The following is a 19,590-nucleotide window of genomic DNA, read 5'->3' on the forward strand; positions in this document are numbered from 1 at the left end:
TCTTTACAGCCAGCTATACTAAACTCTACTGAGTATGCTTGTCACTCTTTCAAGGTTTCAGATCCAAAAGGTACCGCTTAATAGTTGCTATGGTTTGTCCCCTCCAAAATTCATACGGAAATGTGGCTGCCTTTGTGGCAGTGCTGGGGGGAGGGACTGAAGGAGGTGACAGGCTCACGGTGGGATGAAGGCCACTGTGAAAGCCATGAGATTGGAATCCTTTGGCCTCTCAGCCCTCTGCCCTCTGCCCTCTGCCATAGGACACAGCATGCAAGCTGCCCTCGTGGAAGAAAAGAACAGTTCCATCAGATGGACCTCAAACCTGCTGGAGCGCCCTGACCTTAGACTTGCTGGCCTGCAGCCAATAAACTGATGTTGTTTATAAATTATCCAGCCTGCAGGATTATGTTACAGCCACACAAAAAAGACTGAGGCAGGCAAAGTTACAACTCAGTCAATGATTCCTAGAGTGATTTGGAATTTTTCCTTATTTTCTAACCCTGACTATTTAAAGCTTGCCTGCACAGGAGAAAGTAAAAAGCCAAGATCAAACAGCTCATTTGTCAACAAGGAAAAGAAAACTGCTCGATTATTTGCTGCCTCCCAATCCTAAGTACCATTCAGTACTGCAAAGGTTAACTAGGCTCCTGTTAGTGGCTAATTTAACTCAAGGAGAAAAAGAAACAATAAACTACAATCAGGGCTCACTAGGATGAGAAAGTAAGAAAATGTCTGTGCTACATTCAAAGCTTCACTTCCAGGCTTCCCCGAGTTCAGTATGTGAGGACATCACACAGAACTGATGTTGCTACTCGTAACACAATTTTGAGTTTGTAATAAATATTTGACCATTGATTACATTCTAATCCATCTTTTCATCTGTGAATTTTGCAATGGCCTTTGGAAGGCCATTTCCCTCATTAATGCAGTCCACAAACACACTTGCCATTCATTGATCCATTCATTCACTCATTCATTCATTCATTCATTCGTTCATTGAAAAACGGAAGCTGCACCTCCAACAGTACAATGCTTGCATTAAGTAAATAAAATGGAATAAATGTTTTATCTGACCGTGTGGGTACCTGCTGACTAGAAAATATCACAGAAGTCACACTTCTGATGGAATATTCTGCACCCTGTGGTGTCCCCAGAGGTGACTCACGAACACCAGCAAGGTCGGTGCTCTTACCCTGGCCAGGGCCTCCTCGATGGTGATCATCTTCTCCTTGACCATCATCATGAGCTGAATCCGCTCCTCGTCGCTCATGGTGATCTCACTGGCAACGTAGCCGACATCTTCACCTGGAGACGGAGGACCAAGAATCATAGGAACAGAAGTCAGAGAAACGAAGCAGAGTGCTGACCCAGGCCCCCTGGGAACGCGGCACCAGAGCCACCGGACACTGCCTGCTACAGGTGGGACAATGCACTGCTCCCAGGGAAGCCTATGAACACCTCTGATAGGGAAACAGGCCCCAGGAATGCATGGATGTCACAATCCCCTCAGTGCACCAAAGCTCTTGAGATGATGCACTTCAGTGACAGACGCCGCTAAGACGGAACTTAAGCACCTGCCTAGACCCAGCAAGCATTGCAAGGACACAGCAAAGTCTCTGAATGAGTCTTCGGCCTGGCCACACCCTCTACTCCTAGCGCAGGCTACTGAGTTAACTGCTCACCAAGGACTAAGTGCAAATCAGGAAAATCAGACGGGAGGCACAGGTTTCCACACTGTGCATGGAAGTCAGCTTCCAGCTCAGAACTGAAAGCAGCCAGAACCAGAGGAACAGAGAAGCCCCACCAGGGACCCAGTAGGGAACAGGAAAAATCAATCGGAGACACTTGGACTGGTTGTGTGTGGAACAGGACATCAGTGACCCTGGGCTGTAACTCCCAGGAGCAAATAAGGCCACATCCTAGCCCCTCAGCTTCCTCCCCTGCGCTGTCTTTCTCAGAGACACTTCACTGGCCTGAGGGGTTGTCAGGACCTCGGCCACGGCTGCAGGTGCCCTGGGTGAAGAGGGACAGAGGGCAAGGGTCTGGCTGTCTACCTTGGAATTTATGATGGCCTGGTTTCCCTGTCTCATCTGCATTTTGCAATCAGTCCAGAAATGCCACTCTGCTTCTGACACTGGTCTGTGTGTACGGGAAGACTTACGGTGGGTCACGGGCAGGGGCGCGTGTGTTGTTCCATTCAGGGCTGATGGCAGAGAGGGAGGGGGGAGCCCCTGGGACTTGAAAAGAGCCATCTGAGCTGCCCACCTGCCATCCTCCTCCTTCCCTCTCCACCTTTTTCCTCTTAGTCTTGGGCTTCTTTGAATCACAGATGATCCCAGGCATGCGCCAAAAGGAAACACTGGGACTGTTTAAGAAGAACCCTTTGCAAAGTGAGACAGCCCGAAAAAGCAACACCACCGAGCACTGCCAAGGCCCCCAAGTGCGCAGCCGCCGGGTGTGCTGTGCGGGGTAGGAACAGTGGGAGAAGCGTCCTGACAAGGTCAAGGCGCTCTGATTTGGAGGCGGGAAAACACGCAGTGTCCCAGGTAAGCCGCTGGCTCTTTTATCTAGGGATCACCATTTCAGGGGGACCGGAAGTGGACTGGGGCTGCTTTCCTCTCTCAACACCAGGGAAATATCAGTTCCATAACGGGGCCTCAAAGGGGTGGCGCATTCACTTACTATCTAAACAACGACCAAAGACACAGCCGACACGGGGGCGGGGCTCTGCACAAAGCAGCCCCGGCAGACTGGACTCCCACGCTGTCGGGCCATTAGAGGGTTTCCAGGGACGGCAGCCTGCTGACAGGGGTGAGCACCCCAGGGTCACGGGGACGCAGAGGCTCCAGGCGGATGGGAAAGTCTAAAGCTAACAAATGCTAAGTCTTCCCCAGCAGGTTGGCTCTGGGCGAGGTAGGAATGAAGGCGGTTTTGAGGTGGGTAGGACTGAGAAAACGGAAGCTGGCTCTTTGCTATCAGAGCCGTAAGAAGAAAGGAAATCACCAGGCGCAAGTCTCCAAGTAACGACAGGCTTGTCAGAAATCTGGAACATTCTACGGGCCCACACAATGAGCTCTTCCAACTCGCAGCACCTATTTAATTTAGTGGCACAGCCGCCCTAACATTTGGAGCTAAAAGCACCTACTGTGTGCCGGCTGTGTTGCATTACCTTTGGAAGTCTGTCTCATGACTCCTTTCTGGTTCTTTCGGAAGTTCTGCCAGAAATACTTATTTTTTTTCTTCCAGTCTCCTTTTCCTTTCAAAAGAAGAAGGGAAAAAAAGACACAGTAATAAAGTCATTAATAACAAAAGAAGCCTCTTCTAATTCAAAGCTTGTAAGAATACTTTCATTTCACAAAAAAAGATACTTTTTTCTCTTCAAGTTGTTTAAAAAGAAATGCAAATGTCCTAGTAGCGGAGGGTTAGGATGAGAAGTAAGGCAACATCAAAAAGGCCAGCGGAACATGCATGCCTGCGTTCACTTTGATGTGTGTTTAACCAGTCCTCCTCAGTCCGCCCTGGCTCGCGGATCATTCCCTTTCAGTCTAGGCCACAATTATCTCGACTCCACCACAAATAGGATCCTGAGGAAGCTGACTTTTTTCTGTTGTTATTGTTGATCTGCCCTCAGTTTATTTCTGTTATTCCTGATTTAATGCAGAGAACAGAATGGTTGGCATTTCCTGTGCCTGCTGGTCAACGCAGCAGGTCCCAGGGGTCCCTGGGGTTGGCCCGCCCTGGTTCTGTACGGTGAACCCTCTGCAGGGCTCTAGTGATGGCACGACTGGGGCACGATGCCCGCACTTCTGGCACTGAGGCTACCTGGGACCTACCAAGAGCTTATCCCAGGCACGATGACAAAACAGACCGCAGTCCTGCTGTGACACCTCCCAACTCTGTCTCTCTCTCTCCTCTCTCTCTCCTCTCTCTCTCTCCAACCTCTCATTCCTCCCAGACTATTTTGGATGGCTTCCAAGTACAGATAAATTCCCTGCCATAGCTAGATATTTTTAATACTTGGTAGGGTCTTGATCATCCCTCGTATATAATTCTTTTTAAAAAGCAAAGGGAAAATGAATGGATAGAGCAGTCTCTTATTCTTTACAAATAAAAAGCAGCAGCAATGGTCTCCGCCGTCACACCGATGCGGGACATTCAAGTGGCAGCTTCGTGGCTGTCTGGTGTCTGCTTGGAAGCTCCACGGCCACTGCAAACACAGCCCAGCAGAGCCGTGGGCTTCCACAGTCTAGACGGGTGGTGCCAGGCCACGCCGCATGGCGCAGACACGTGGGAACCCTGCCATGGTGCGCCAGGCTAGCCAGGGTGCTGTCTGTCAAAACAGGATGCCCTCATTTAAGTTGTAAGAAGCCCAGGACTATGGGAACAAAAGCAGAGCCATCCAGCCTCAGACTTCCGATGCCCTCGGATCCTAACGACAAGTCTCATAGTGCCTGCTACCCTCGGGCTACACACTCAAGCCACTGCTAGCCATCAAGGGCTCGGGCAGACTGATAACTTATTACTCATCACATCTCCCTCTAGGGTAGTTTGGGAATAAAATGTATTTCTTTGACCCCAGGCCTTGTTCTCCGTGTTTCTGGAATGGAGACACAGCCTCAAATTTAAATGACAGCCTTTACCATAGCCAGGCTTTGGCTATCTAAAGGCATGTCTCATTTAATATTCACTTATACTTGCACCAGGGAGTATTGTTCCCATTCCACAGATGGGAAAAGGCTTGGGCAAGAGTCAAGAGGCAAGAGGCTTGCCTAAGGACATAACCTTTGAGATGAGAGCTATGATTCAGATCCAAGCAGTCGGATGGGGCACTGTGTGCCCCAAATCGCTGTTCCACACCCACCTTCTGACCTAAGCAGGAATGCTGCGGCTGTACCAAATACAGATTTTGCAATCAAGAACATATAAAATATATAATGCCTTAATTGTGCATAGTGCTTGAAGCAAAAATTCCCCTTTGAAGGATTTATCCCAGGGACACAATCGGGGACAGAGACTCCAGGATTTTTACAGCAGAGACAATGGGAGACAACCCAAATGTTCAGCACACAGGGGTTGGTTAATTAAAGCGGGCACACCCGATATGGTAGGATACTGTGCAGACTTTAAACATTGTATTGTAAGGAACACTCAATCATGTGGGAAAATGCTCCTGGCATTCAGTGTGTAAAAAAAAAAAATACACAATAGGATGTAGACTATGATCACAATTATGTTTTTTAAAAATCCCACACAACAGAGAAAGGGGTAGGCAGGGTTTCTGAGCATCAGAACAGGAACAGTGCTTATTTCTGGGCAGAAGGAGTCTCGATGGCTTTTGTGTTCTCACATTTATGTTGTCCATAAAGCATTAAAAGAAAACAATTAAACGGCAAATCCAAGAATCCAGTAGTACTGACCTACAGAGCTGTCTTCTGAGTTGGATTTATGCAGAGGGTGCCTAAGAAGGAAAAACGAAATCAGATTATCAGGGAGCCCAGCGGTCACGAGAGAACTGCAGATCCCCCTCCCCAGCCTGACACAGCATCAATTCCACTTAACAGAGCCAGGGAATGTCCATAGGCTCTTTACCATGAGCCTCTCCTACCCACCGGCTGCCATTTGTCAACATCTATTAAAGATGCACTCTGGGGTCCCGCCTGTATTACATGAAGAAGACAGGCTTCAACAGGTGGTCACTGACGCTCCTTTCATGGCCGTGAACTTGGAACTACAAGTTCAGTTACTGCCATGGGGGAAAGCCTCCCGGATAAGTGAAAATGGTAAAGAAAACAATCATGAAACCATAAACGTGGCACCACAGAGGCCATGTGGGCCAGCAGGGGATCTGAGTGGTCAGCGGTAGGAGGCACGGGGGTGGGGGATCCAGGTCACAGAGGAGTGAACACGCCACTCTGAGGGGCAGCCAGCCTGGAGCTCCTCTAGCCAACCTCGATGCAAGCTGACCGCTACAATGTCCACCTCGCTAAATCTTCCAAAGCCAAAGACAAGCAAGAACTCTGCGATTGTACGTGAGTTCCACCACATTTTAAAGTGACATCAAAGAATGCAATGTTTTCAGAAACGTGTCCAAGTCCATCAGTACATGTCTAGGCACTGGGATTGGCCCCATGCTCTGCCCTATACCCTGGTTCCAGTCTGTGATGGCTGATACAGGTGAACCCAATACTGGTCAACTGAACTGTCCAGAAACTATTATAGATACATACCAATTTAAAGTAAGAAGGGAGGAAAACCAAAGAAAGCTAAAATTGGTTATCTTAAAAAGGAAAGAGTAGAGTTGGGCGTTGAGCCTAGCAATTAAGATTCTAGTTAAGAAGTCTGAGTTGGGAGCTGCCTCTGTGGCATAGTGGGTAAAACCACCTGTGACATCAGCATCTCATATGGGTGCCAGTTCTAGTCCTGGTTGCTCCACTTCTGATCCAGCTCCCCGTTAATGTGCCTGGGAAAGCAGTGGAAGATGATCCAAGTCCTTGGGCCCCTGCACCCATGTGGGAGTCCAGGATGAAGCTCCAGGCTCCTGGCTTTAGCCTGGCCCTGGTCATTGTGAACCAGCAGATAGAAGATCTGTGTGTGTGTGTGTGTGTGTGTGTGTGTGTCTCCCTCTCTGTAATTCTTTCAAATAAGTAAATATCTGAGTCCTGTAATGGAGCCCCTGAGTTCAATTCCTGACTCTACCTTCTTGCCAAAGCAGATCCAGTGATGATGGCTCAAGTAATTGGGTTCCTGACACCCACGTGGAAGACCTGGATAAAGTTCTTAGCTCACCTCTTTGGACAGGCCGTTGCACACATTTGGGGAGTGAACTAGCATATGAAAGCTTTCTGTCTCAAAATAAATAAATAAATAAATAAATAATTTAAAAAAAAAGGAATGAGTAGAGCTTTGGCGTGAAGTCTGTAGCTGGTTGGTTCCAAGGACCAGAGAGCAAGTTCAGTACCCTTGGGGCTCCTGACAAGGAAAACCACAAAGACAGAACCTGCATCCCAGAAGCAAGGACACAGAAGGGATTTACACCTGAACCTTCACAGCTGCTTCTGGAGTGGGGTGGGGCGGACAATGGAGCAAGTGTCAGGCTCTGAGCGGGCTCGGGAAGACTGAAGATGGGAGAGCGGGGCTGGGTTACCTTGGAGAAACTAGTGGAAGAAGAGCAGCAAACCTAGGTCCCTTCACGGTGACCCTCCGCTTCCCTGGCAGGTGAGAAAGACCACCCCAGGGACCAGAGAGAGTGGACAGGGGCTTCTCTTGCAGAGCCACCATCCGTAGTACGGCAGCCTATGGGGACCACCCCGGAAGGGAAGGCCCAGGCCCGCAAGTCTGAGAGGAGGGCGTCGCCAGCACGCAAACCTCTACTGCCCACTGGGGAGAGCAGGTGCCAAAGAGCTGCTGCAGAGGCCTGGGGCCGGGTCTGAATGCAAGCTCCCCTCCTTCAAACACAGGAAACGCCAGGGAAATCCATCCACCTAGCAATCGACTTATCCCCAAATGTCGCTCCTGTCCTGTGTTGCACACTCCTCCCCCCATCCCTGCAAAAGCAAAAACGCCTAAACATGTTTACTAGTAAGGCCTTGTCATCAGTAGCCACCTCCAACCTTACGGCACGCAGCCAAAATGCAAGGAATGAAATCACACGTCAAGTACAAGGATGAATGCGAAGAAATGGAACTCACTGGTCAGGGAGGGTGATGGGTGTGGACAGAGAGGCACAAGGAAGGAGGAGGAAAAGGAGGGAGGGGGAAGAGGAAGGAGGGGAGAAGGCAAAGGGAGAGGGGAGGAGAGGGGAGGGGGCGGGGGAGGGGAAGAAGGCGCAGGTCTGGGCTCAAGGCCACAGGGGAGGTGCAGATAGAATAAAACGGAGCAGGGTTACTGGCTGGGAGTTAAGGCAAGAAACCCCCAAAAGAGAAACTCCATGTTAGCTAAGTTTGGATGCTTAAATTTTCTCTTACTAAATTTTACTCTGCAGCCTTTGGACTCAAAGCCACGCTCTCCACCATGAGCCACCTTGCACAGCGGATTCCGGTCGCTTGGTGTTGCTGGAGCTCATTCTCTGCACGTGACCACCCAAAGCAAGGGCACCCCTCCGTGCAGTTTTATACCCATGCTAAGGACTGGCCATGTCCTGCCCTAACTGCTAAGGTCCAAATACGTTCCATATCCCGAGCTCTGGATACAACCAGTTAGCTACCTAATAAAGTAAAAAAAAAAAAAAAAAAAAAAAAAAAAAAAAGATTATTTATTTGAAAAGCAGAGGGAGAGAGGGAAGAGAGGGACAGAGGGTGAGAAAGTGAGAGGTCTTCCATCCACCAGTTCATTCCCCAAATGACTACAATGGCCAGAGTTGGGCCTATCAGGAGCCAGGAGCCAGGAAGTTCTTCTGGGTCTTCCATGTGGGTACAAGTGTCCAAGGACCTGGGTCATCTTCTACTGTGTTCCCAGGCCTTAGCAGAGAGCTGGATAGGAAGAGGAGCAGCCGGGACTAGAACTGGTGCCCATATATGATGCCAGCACTGCAAGCAGTGGCTTTACTCACTGTGCCACAGTACCGGTCCCTGTGAACTGTGGGAAATGGTCTAAAGACACATCACTTTCCTTCAGTCCTACGCTGAGTTAAAATGATAAACCTTAATGAGTTGTCAGGACTGTGACTGATTGTTTAATCCCAGTCCCAATTTGACAGAAGTTACAGTGGCCAAGAATTCCACAGCAGCTGAGGCCAGCAAGGGACAACACCCACGCAACCTCCTCCAGCCCACGGCTTCCTCTCCTGCATCGGGACGCCGTGGATATAAAATCATCCCAGCTCTGTCCACAAAAGATCAACCTTTCAGTTCCATCTTTCCAGCCACTACTTTTTCTTTCTTTCCAGCCGAATGGGAACACTTAACACCATAAAATGCTTCAGGACTTACAATGAAGAAGATCAGTTCTTTCTAACTCACAGGGACTACAAAATGTATTATTGTTTCCTCTCTAAAGTGCTGACTTACCAACATCTACATTATTTTTCTCTCCTTTCTTCAATTTATCACACATTTCAAATCATTAATTCTAAGGTTTGCCTGCAACCTAATCAGCGCATGCATTTTCCCCATGCTGCCAGCAGATGGCACTGCAGCTTCCTTATTCATCTCAGCGTAGTGAGTGGGATTTTGTTTTTAAAAATCTCCTGAGTTCCCAAACTAGACACTGGCCAAAAAATAACAAATCAGTGTTTCAGAAGCATCAGGCTTCTCCACTTGTTGATTTGCAAAGGAGTATAATGACCTCTTAGGAATGTGCACGCAGTGATGTCTCTGCAAACAGAAACTGGCAGGGCAGAGATGCTAAAGGCTATCTCCGGTGCCGGGCCTGGCTGCGCAGCCCTCTCTCTGGCTCCTAACGCCTCCCCCCAGCCTCTCCGCATCCTCCGATGCATTTCCGGAGCTGCTTGTATGTGATCGCATGATTCTCTTGTCTGTTTCCAGCAGGAAAGGAGGCCAAACGCACCTTTCCCCTGAAGCCTATCTAAACCCCAACTGTGAAAGGCACAGACAGGTCCCAAGAACCAGCCCCTAGCTCACTGCTGCACACTGAGCCTGGCACGCCTGTGACGGGTACCCAGTGCCCAGGCAGAAACGCCGAGAACAGACTGCACGTTCTGGCCTGGATAGGCTGTCCAGAAACTTCACTCATGCCACGCAAAACAAGAAGAAAGGCAGGGACCACCTGATCTCCAAGAAGGACATATGCTACATGTTACTGCAAAAACTGTACTTGAAGGGACTCCTTTTATGGCTTCTTAATCTGGAATCTCAGGAAATAAACTTCTTCATTAGTTTGCTTCCTGCTGGATTCTGACTCAGGGGTTTTGCTGTGTCTGGGTCTTTTCCTGCACGGTGCTGGGGCTGCCAAAGCAGCCTTCGCCACTCCATGCAGACGTAGAGAAAGTGCTGAACAGCTGTGCTGGGGAGGGTGTGTGTGCAGGAGGCGGCGGAAGGCTGCGGGTCTTATACGCAGTTAACACTTTCTTCTTTTTTATGTCATTTGTAAGTATGATTTGGGGATACACAGTGCTTGCTTAGTGGCAAGTTATTATGTAAAATAATTTCTTAATTTGACATACCCTGTTATCCTTTGGGTTTCAAAGATGTTTTTCGTCACACAGACATGCCTCCTCTTTTGCAGAGAAAGAAACAAGAAGCAAAATTCGCTCATACAGGGGCCAGCACTGGGGTGCAGAGGGTTAAGCCACTGCCTGCAGTGCTAGCCTCCTGTAAGAGTTCGGGTCCCAGCTGCTCTGCTTCTGATCCAGCTCCCTGCTAATGCGCCTGGGAAAGCAGCAGAGGATGGCCCAAGTGCTTGGGGCCCTTGCACCTGAGGGAGTCAGGGACGGAGTTTTGGGCTCCTGGCTTCAGTCCAGACCAGTCCCAGTCATTTCTGCCATCTGGGGAGTGGACCAGTAGATGAAAGATCAATCAATCTCTCTCTCTCTGCCTTTCAAATAAATACATTTAAAATGTTTTTTTTTTTTTTTAAATTTCATTCATACTCTTTACTGTCTGCCATAAAGACTCAAAGGTCACCCTTTCACCAGCCACGGGGCCTGGAAGGGAAGAGGGAGCTACAGGAATGCCTCAGCTGTAAGGAGATGCTCACCCTCCGGCTCAGGCAGGTGCAGGGGGCCAGGGCTCCTGACTCTGCACCCCATGCCCTTCTCGGGCCTTACCCCCAGCATCGGGCCCTCCAAGGCCAAAGCTGCTGAATCTCTGGCACACGCCGTGGTTCAGCTTGCCCCTCCACGGGCTGAGACTGAGGACTGCACGCCGTCAGAACTCCGCCGATATTCAATGGCAACGACAATGCCGGTGAAACGCTGGCAAAACATCCTGCCTGCAGTATTTCTCCTTCCACTTGCGGTGCAGTCCCCGGTCTGCACTTTCCAGCTTTCTGTTACAAGGTCACCTTCATAAAGGATCAAGGCGGCAACAGCTGGATCCAAAGAGCTCACACACTCCGGGAGACAGGCAGGCCTGGGGGTAGACGGCACAAGCCACCAATCCAAGCCTGACTGCCTTGTTAGGTTGAACAACAAGTAGCCACCTTGCTCGGAGGACTGGGCGAGAAATGTGAGAAATGTGAGAGCCCAGCATGGTGCCTGGCACCTGGAAAACCCCAAATAAATGCGACCTCCTGACTACTCAGCAGAGCAGCCTTGAACAGAGAAAACGGTGGGCCTCGGGCCATGTTCCGCCCAATTCTAGATTCTAGCCTCTTACAGAACACCAGGTTTTCTCCTTTTAAATATTTAAAATATTTATTTATTCGAAAGGCAGAGTGACAGAGAGAGGGAAAGATAGACAGAAACCTTTCATCCACTGGTTCTCTACTCAAACACCTGCTGAAGCAGGACCCCGGAACTCCATCTGGGTCTCCCACGTGGTGGCAGGGACCCAGGCAGGGAGCTGGACCGGAAGTGCAGCGGCAGGGGCTTGAACCCGCGCACTGATATGGGATACTGGCATCGCAGGTGGCAGCTTAGCCAGTTGAACCACAACAGCAACCTCTTCTGAATAATTTTTAACATAAACTCTCTGATAATTAAGATAGGCAGAGTAATCTCTCTTCCTCTTCTCAGTCACACTTCACAAAGCGATTTGTACTTTGCTTAGAATGACACATATACACAGAGACACACGATGGCTGAACTTATTATCAAAAACTCTTCCTCCGATTAATGTTTAGCACAATAGCCTTGCAATGGGATCCATGTGATCAACATCCTTAAGAGTACTTAGCTTCCAGTGTAGGGCAGAGCGAACTCCATGCTTTGTATTGACACCGAGTTGCTTTTCAATATGGACATTTAACTCATGGGCAAAGGCTTGGGCCCATCAATTATGTAATCTTCATTCTCCAAAGAAATGGCAGATTTTTCAGGTTTCGGAAGTGTGGATGTTGTCTGCAAACAGTAAAACCATCGGCGCTTTCATTCCAGTTCAAAGAGGGCCTTTGATCCATGATGCACACTCTGAACACTCACAGGATGCCGAAAGGACATCCCAAGTCCGAAATCTCCAGGGTGAGTGCTGGTATTTTTTAACTTATTCTACCCCATTCCACTGTTATAATGTCTTTGGTTTAAATGCATCACATCAGCTGATTCTGCCTCTACAAGATGCCTTTTCAAAAGGCATCTAGAGGCCGGCGCCGCGGCTCACTAGGCTAATCCTCCACCTAGCGGCACCGGCACACCGGGTTCTAGTCCCGGTCGGGGCGCCGGATTCTGTCCCGGTTGCCCCTCTTCCAGGCTAGCTCTCTGCTGTGGCCAGGGAGTGCAGTGGAGGATGGCCCAGGTGCTTGGGCCCTGCACCCCATGGGAGACCAGGAAAAGCACCTGGCTCCTGGCTCCTGCCATCGGATCAGCGCGGTGCGCCAGCCGCAGCGCGCCGACTGCGGCGGCCATTGGAGGGTGAACCAACGGTAAAGGAAGACCTTTCTCTCTGTCTCTCTCTCTCACTGTCCACTCTGCCTGTCAAAAAATAAAAATAAATAAAAAAAAAAAATTAAAAAAAAAAAAAAAAGGCATCTAGAAAACTAAGGAGAGAGGCGCGGCCCGTTTAGATGAGCGCCATTAGCCCCAACGCCTATCACCCCCTATCCCTCTGCGCCCTGCTGACTGTATTAGACACATCGACGTTCTGGGCTTCTGAACACGATCCTCCCTGCTGCAGTTAAGTCTAACTCCTTCGGTTTTATTCTACCTAGAGATGCTGGGCAGATGACTGGCAACTGGACATGAATGATGTCTCCCACGCTGTCCGTAAGGCCCACGACCCAGGGAGGAACACGGCCTGGGGTCCCAGCGCCAGTGTTCAAAGCCAAGCTCTCCCACTGACTGATGAGCAGCTCTGGCACATTACTAAGTCCCACAGAATCCAGCTTCTGCCTATGCACAGTAGAGACGCTGCTACCTCTCCCCCAGGTTTCCTGGGGTTCCGGTGAGTTATGGCTTGTACTGTGCTGACAGCACATGCAACACAGGCTAAACACTAAAAATACAAGAAAGCAAAACACAATAAAATATGCCCGCTACCCTCACTGGCCTTTTCTTCCAAGCAGCTCCACACATTTCTCTCCATCTTTGTCAACATGTCCTCCAGTGTGTCAGCATGTAATAAGGGAGCTGGTGCTCTGGCACTTCGGGCCAACAGGATCTCCAGGCCAAGGACAGGGCTCCAACCCTGGAGAGTCTGCGAATCCTTCACAAAGGTGCATTCAAAGAGATTTGTGTCCTTTCGCACTCCCCAGTCAGTAACTTGCACTGAAAGTCAATGATGCAGGTCACTGGCAGGAATACAAAAGCTGCACGTCTGAAAAGCAGCCAGAGGCCACCTCTGCACAGCGGGGCCCGCAGCCTGGTTGTGTTGGGTCACAACCTCACTGAGCCTACAAGTGCGGAAGGGCAGAGCGCAGTGCACCTGCGGGTGAGGGCTCGGGGCAGGGAGAATCCGCACTGCGTGGGGGTACAGCCATCTTCCAAAGCTTCAGGAAATTCTCAGTGGGTCTTCTCTTTTCCATCTGGGCCATATTTTGTCTTCATCTGTGGCTTCACGGGTCTGAACTGCCCAAGAAGCTGATATACAATTGCTATGCGTGTGCCAGTTTTGATGTGACTAACACTACTCCCAGTACATAGTCCGGCACTGAGAAGTTGTAAACGCTTGCACAGTTCCTTCAAATTTAGTAAATAATCTTCCAAACACCCTCAGGAAAACTAAAGGCATGAAGTAGTTTTGGCTCAAGTATGTTCATACAAGAAGGAACCAGTACGTGACCCATCTCATTAAAAACAACCAATGTTTGCTTGGCACAGAGAGTGAAGCTGCACACCACATGGCGCACACATTCTGGGAGTTTACAATTAAGCAAGTAGATTCTTTTTTAAATCATTTTTTTATTTACTTGAAAGTCAGAGTTACACAGAGAGAGAAGGAGAGGCAGAGAGAGAGAGAGAGGTCCTCCATCCGCTGGTTCACTCCCCAGTTGGCCGCAACGGCCAGACCTGAACCGATCCGAAACCAGCAGCCAGGAGCTTCTTTCGGGTCTCCCATGTGGGTACAGGAGCCCAAGGACTTGGGCCATCTTCTGCTGCTTTCCCAGGCCATAGCAGAGAGCTGGATCGGAAGTGGAGCAGCCGGGACTTGAACTGGTGCCCATATGGGATGCTGGCACTGCAGGCAGCAGCTTTACCCATTACGCCACAGCTCCGGTCCCAAGCAGGTAGATTTTACTGACTTGCCAAAGGACGACGAGAGTGGAAGAACCAACTGCCTCAGGGCCGGGGTTGTAGCACCATGGGCTGAGCTGCCACACGCAACACAGTACCCTAGGCGTCCGATTTCAGAGTGCTGGTTTGAGTCCCAACTGCTCCATTTCCAATCCAGCTTCCTGCTAATGCACCTGAGAAAGCAGCAGACGACGGCCCAATGTGTGAGACCAGGATGGAGTTCCCTGCTCTTGGCTTTGGCCTGGCCCAGCCCTTGGCTACTGTGGGCATTGAGGGAGTGAACCAGCAGATGGAATATCTCTGCCCTTTAAATAAATCAACAAATAAAAATTTTAAAAGAATCAGTTGCCTCCCATTTCAACATTCATTTTTATCTTCTTTCTTATTTACAACCCCAACTGGGGGCAGGGGTAGGTATACTGTTAAAATACTCACTTCCCAGACTCTCTTGCAGCTAGCCAAGGACAGGTCTAAGTGTCTGGCAGAGCAGCGACACTGGGATCTGTACTGGAGCTTTCCTAACCATGCCAGTTTTTCCAGGATGGGACAGACCCACTCAAGGTACATGTCTTTGGCCTAGGATCTTTGCCTTCATCCTGCCCAAAACATGGGTGGATGCCCCAGCAGTTATCATTTTACCATAAGGAAAAAAGTCACATACCAAGCAGAGTGGAGTAGGAGAGGGAGTCACGCCTCCAGCAGCTGCCCCTGCCTAAGGGTACCAGCCTCCAGGGTCCTTGTCACATGAGGCTATGCCTCCATTGGTCTCAATACTGAAGGCACAAGCCAGTTACATGCAACTGAATATAACCAGCATGTAGTGGTTCAGAAATAACAGCATCTACAGGCACTGGTCTGCTTTACCAGGCACATTTATACCTCTTTCAGGATCCCAGAGAAGAACCAGCCCCACTGCAGAGAGAGAGAGGCTGAGGCCCAGAGTGTGTGTCTGTGACTTGTCCAAGGTCTCACAACTGCAAGATGTAACGCACAGAGCTCAGCTTAGCGGCTCTTGGGCCACCCAACCCAGTGTTTTTCCCATGAAAACTTGGTCTCTGTGGGGCCTCTATGTGTCTTGCACAGCTTACTTCTCACACACTCCCACTAGCAGGTACAATCCTGTGAGCCCAAAGCCAAAATGCTATGTGTTTTCTCTGCCACTGAAAGTGCGCAATTTGCAACTTGGCCAGCAGAGTTTACAGCCCAGGGTCAAACTGACTTCTGCGATTCCCCAGCAGGCACGCAAATGAAGGTGCAAACCAAGGACCAAGCCTTGGCCTTGTGCTCACTCGGGTTGTGCTATAACCAGTACACACGAACCCGGTCCTGCCCTGGCCTCCAGGTAGATTTAAAACCTTATTGCGGTCTCATATCTTAAGAATTGCTAGATTGTTGTCAAAAGCAAAGTAAAACAAAGCAGGCTTGTAGCACTGTTTCTGCCACAGAAGCTGGTTTTTATACGATGAGAAAAAAAAATAGAAGGAACTTCACATGAGCGTCAGCAGGCTACTGAACAACAACAACAACAACAACAAACCGTTGTTTACACTTTTTCCTGGATGCTATTTATTCTGTAAATGGAGGAAAATTTCTACTTCCACTTTGAAGTTGTCTGCCTGTGTAATAAATCTGGGGTCCAAGGAAGGCTTTTCTCAAGGAAACGCAGCTGAGGACTGAAGCCGGCAGGAAGCCTTTGCACCCTCCTGGCTCACAGGCTAGGTGGGGTTAAGGGGGCTGCCACCCCCGCCACTGGGGCAGAGAGGATGGGGGTAACCCACAGCAGCAGAGGCCCGGCACAGAGAGGGAAGCCAGTTTTTGGTATTCTTAGCAAATCGGTACGAACCGAACCTACCCAGGACAGAACAGGAGGCTCGGAATGGCTCCAGCCTCAGGATGGGGCGGGGAGCAGCCGAGAGGGAAGGCTAAGAAGAGCCATTCAATTATCTCTCCGATCGTTGCCATGGTGACGGCTCCGGAAGCAGGCCGAACTTTCTCAGTGGAAACAAACAGCGGTTCTCATTCACTGCCCAGCCTGGCCATGCTGGCTGCTTGGGAAGGCTGGGCAGAGGGTCCTGGGGAATGGGGTGGGGGTGGGGGAGACAGGAGCTGCTGCTTTCCTCAGTCAGCTGCTCCAAGGGGCAGCAGGGGAGCTGGGGAGCTGTGGACAGGGAGGACCCTTCCTCTCCTTACTGTAGGCACAGTGACCGGCCACCCAGGACTTGACTGTGGGTGCACCTGCTGCTAGCAGCATGAACAATATGGTAGCCAGGGTCGGGGCCCTGCCATGATGGGCACCTGGGCCTCCCCTTGGCCCCCACTCTTAATTGCTGGTGAGTAGGCTTTCTGTATTACAAATATTATGGCAGTGGGAACCTGAGCTTTTCTGCCTCCTAATATCTCAGTTCCAAATTCCCAAACATTTTCCTTGTCACAACCACTCGCCTTCCACCTGGGGCCACCTGACAGTGGTTGCACCTTGCCTCCCTGCACTTTGCCGGTCTCACTGCACGCACCCCCATCCAGCCACCCAAGGGATGCAAAGCCTTCCCCAACATGACTCTGTGGCTTTATCCTAAGCCACCAGGAGGCTCTGCAGGGGTCCCACGACCTCTCCCAGCATCTGCCGAGCAGCCCCCAGGCCTGCCTGTGCTGAATCATGGAGAAGAAGCAAATGGCACAATCTGCTGACCAGACACTGGTCTGGGTGGTGGCTCCCAAGACTGCACTGTGATGGAAAACTGAAGCTTTCGGGGGCCCACCTGGAGGGCCAGGACCATTGGGGTGGGCGGGGCCTGCGGCTCTGCCTTTCCCACAAGCTCTCTGGGTAAGTCTGATGTGTGGATGTGCTTGGAACCCCTGGAGTCCCTGGGGCATCCTTCAAACCCAACAACTCCAGAATAAGAAACGTAGAACTGCAGGGGAACATCTCAGAACGATATGACCAAACGCGTGGCCAGGCCTGACTGTGAGGTTTATCTGGACAGAGCCCAGGGGTAGTCTCAAGCATCATCGGTCCTGGCACGCAGGAGATGCTCCGCATAGTGCTGATGGAGGAAACGGGCAGTGGATGAAAGAATGTGGAGAGCAGAAGCAGGATGGAGAAAGGCGCGCCGAGTTTCAGACTCTCAGAGTTTCTCTCTCCACCAGCGGTCTCCTCGGCTCCTGGGAGGACTCCTGCCCCCCTCACACTGACAGTGGTGCTCCTGACACAAAACCCAAGGCTGGGCGACTTCTGAGCCAGGCAGGCCCTCCAACCGCACCACTCCCCCACACGGCTCTGCTCTCAGTCACACACCTTCACTTCCAACTGCATTTCACCTCCTCTCCCCGCTTGCTAAGAACCCCGGTCTCACTCGGCAGGCGCTCACTCCTGGGGGAACCTGGGGCGGAGCTGCAGTCTGACAGCTCATTCAGCTTGGCTTAGGATTCCTAGAACGCTCTCCCCTCAGAGATCTCGGGGGCCAGGAGAGACACTTTATGTGAGATGCAGAATGCAGACAGAGAGCGGCCAGCATTTTTCTCTCCATGCTGCCAGGTCAGTGCCAGGCACGAGGCCCGAGGGAGCTGGCATGCGCCACGGCTGGTCCCTGTATGGCATGGGGCAGTGGCTGGGCTGGCAGCCTCACCACTGAAGAGCTGTTGGTGGTGAGAGGGCACCGGTTCTGCCTACCCTCCCAGCTGCAGCCGGAGCCTCGCTCTCCCCACTTCACAAGCATGCACCAGGCTTCCCGACCGCACAGCCCTGTTGCAGACTTCGCCCAATACAGAAGGAGCAGCCGCAGCCGCATCCAGGCTGTGCAACCTGTCCCACAAGTCCTCATTTCACCTGAACTTCTCTACTGGGGCCCCAACCAATGCTCAAACTCCAGGACCCTCAGCCCCACCTCTTTCTCCTGAGGGTTCCTCGTCCTCCCTCCTACACTTTCCTGTCCTGATGGTTCTCACACTGAATTTAAGTCCTGCATTCTGCTGACTGTAAGGACGTAACCACCCTTCCAACCCAATTCATCTTGCCAGGCTCTAGCATATTTGTGCAAACAGCAGAAGCTTGATAATTGTATACTAACATCTATCTGTTGTCCAGCCCACTGCCGGTCTCTCCAAAGTAGACTGGCCCTTTACTGTCCTCGTGGTGGGGCCTCTGATAGGAAGCCTGGCCCTTGGGCCGGCGCTGTGGTATAGCAGGTAAAGCCATCACCTGCAGTGCCAATTCGAGCCCCGTCTGCTCTACTTCCAATCCAGCTCTCTGCTATGGCCTGGGAAAGCAGTGGAAAAGGGCCCAAGTGCTTGGGCCCCTGCTCCCACATGGGAGACCCGGAAGAAGCTCTTGGCTTTGAATGGGCACAACTCTGGCATTGAGGCCATCTGAGGAGTGAATGAGCAGATGGAGGACTCTCTCTGCCTCTGTCTCTCTGCAACACTGCCTTTCAAATAAAAAAAAAAATCAATCTTTAAAAAAAGAAGAAGAAACCTGGCCCTGCCCTTACCCAGACATGGTTCTCGAATCCAGCCCTGCCTCACCCAAGCTTTGTAATTCCACTAGGTCTTTAACTCTTCTAAACCTTGCTTTCCTTAACTGTAAAACACCACCCCCATCACAGATTGGTGAGCAGAATCAATAAGATAAGCAGGGAGCGTCCAGGACATCGTAGCTCAGTGACCCCCTGTATTCCCACCATGGTAGGAATGCTGTTTATTTATTTCTACCCTCCCACAACCTTCCCCACCACTGGCCAACATTCAGTTCATCTCCTACGCAAGAGACACTGCAAACAGTGGCCACCTCCGTGTGCTAACCCGTCGCCAGCAGTCGCAGCAAGGGCACACCCGGTCTGCCGCCAAGGAAGGTGGTGGCACATGGGCTCAAGCTGCGGCTGGGTCAGCTGGAGGCTCCCCCACGCACGCACACACACACACGTGGCAGAGGCCAACAGGGTTTGTGGCTGGCAACAGCTGAGCGGAGGACGCAGACACAGCTGCTCCCGCCCCAAGGCCCTGCGTTCTGGAATGCTGAGCCCCTCAAATATGCTGCATGATGGAGGGTGCACACGTGTGGACAGACACGCCTGCTCACACAGACACGCTGCCGCATGGTGTGCCCACACCGTACGCTGCTGCTCCTGAGCCTCTCCTTGGAGGTCATTTGTAAAGCATGTATTTGAGGTAACCCTGGCTTCTGATGAGCTCCGTGTATCGCAAGAACCACCTAATGGGATTCCTGATGGACACACTGCCCCTGTCTGCACACAGAGGTGGGTAGGGATGATGGAGGGCGCAGGCGGAATGAGAGGACCTGTCTCAGCCAT

The 19,590-nt window shown here is 50.9% G+C and overlaps 1 protein-coding gene across 6 annotated transcripts in view; it reads right to left on the minus strand.

The window, feature by feature from the left end:
* The window catches only part of SASH1 (SAM and SH3 domain containing 1), a 324,388-nt gene that overhangs the window by 69,427 nt on the left and 235,371 nt on the right, over positions 1–19,590 (minus strand). For all 6 annotated transcript variants that reach the window (XM_051855276.2, XM_051855275.2, XM_070073463.1 and 3 more), the window contains 3 exons: positions 5,418–5,458; positions 3,170–3,256; positions 1,193–1,305 (listed from right to left, as the gene is read on the minus strand). In XM_051855276.2, coding sequence (XP_051711236.2) covers positions 1,193–1,305; positions 3,170–3,256; positions 5,418–5,458 — 241 coding nt within the window. The remainder of the gene's footprint in view (positions 1–1,192; positions 1,306–3,169; positions 3,257–5,417; positions 5,459–19,590) is intronic.

This window comes from Oryctolagus cuniculus, chromosome 5 (assembly GCF_964237555.1).
Source record: "Oryctolagus cuniculus chromosome 5, mOryCun1.1, whole genome shotgun sequence".
In the NCBI taxonomy this organism is placed as follows: Eukaryota; Metazoa; Chordata; class Mammalia; order Lagomorpha; family Leporidae; genus Oryctolagus; species Oryctolagus cuniculus.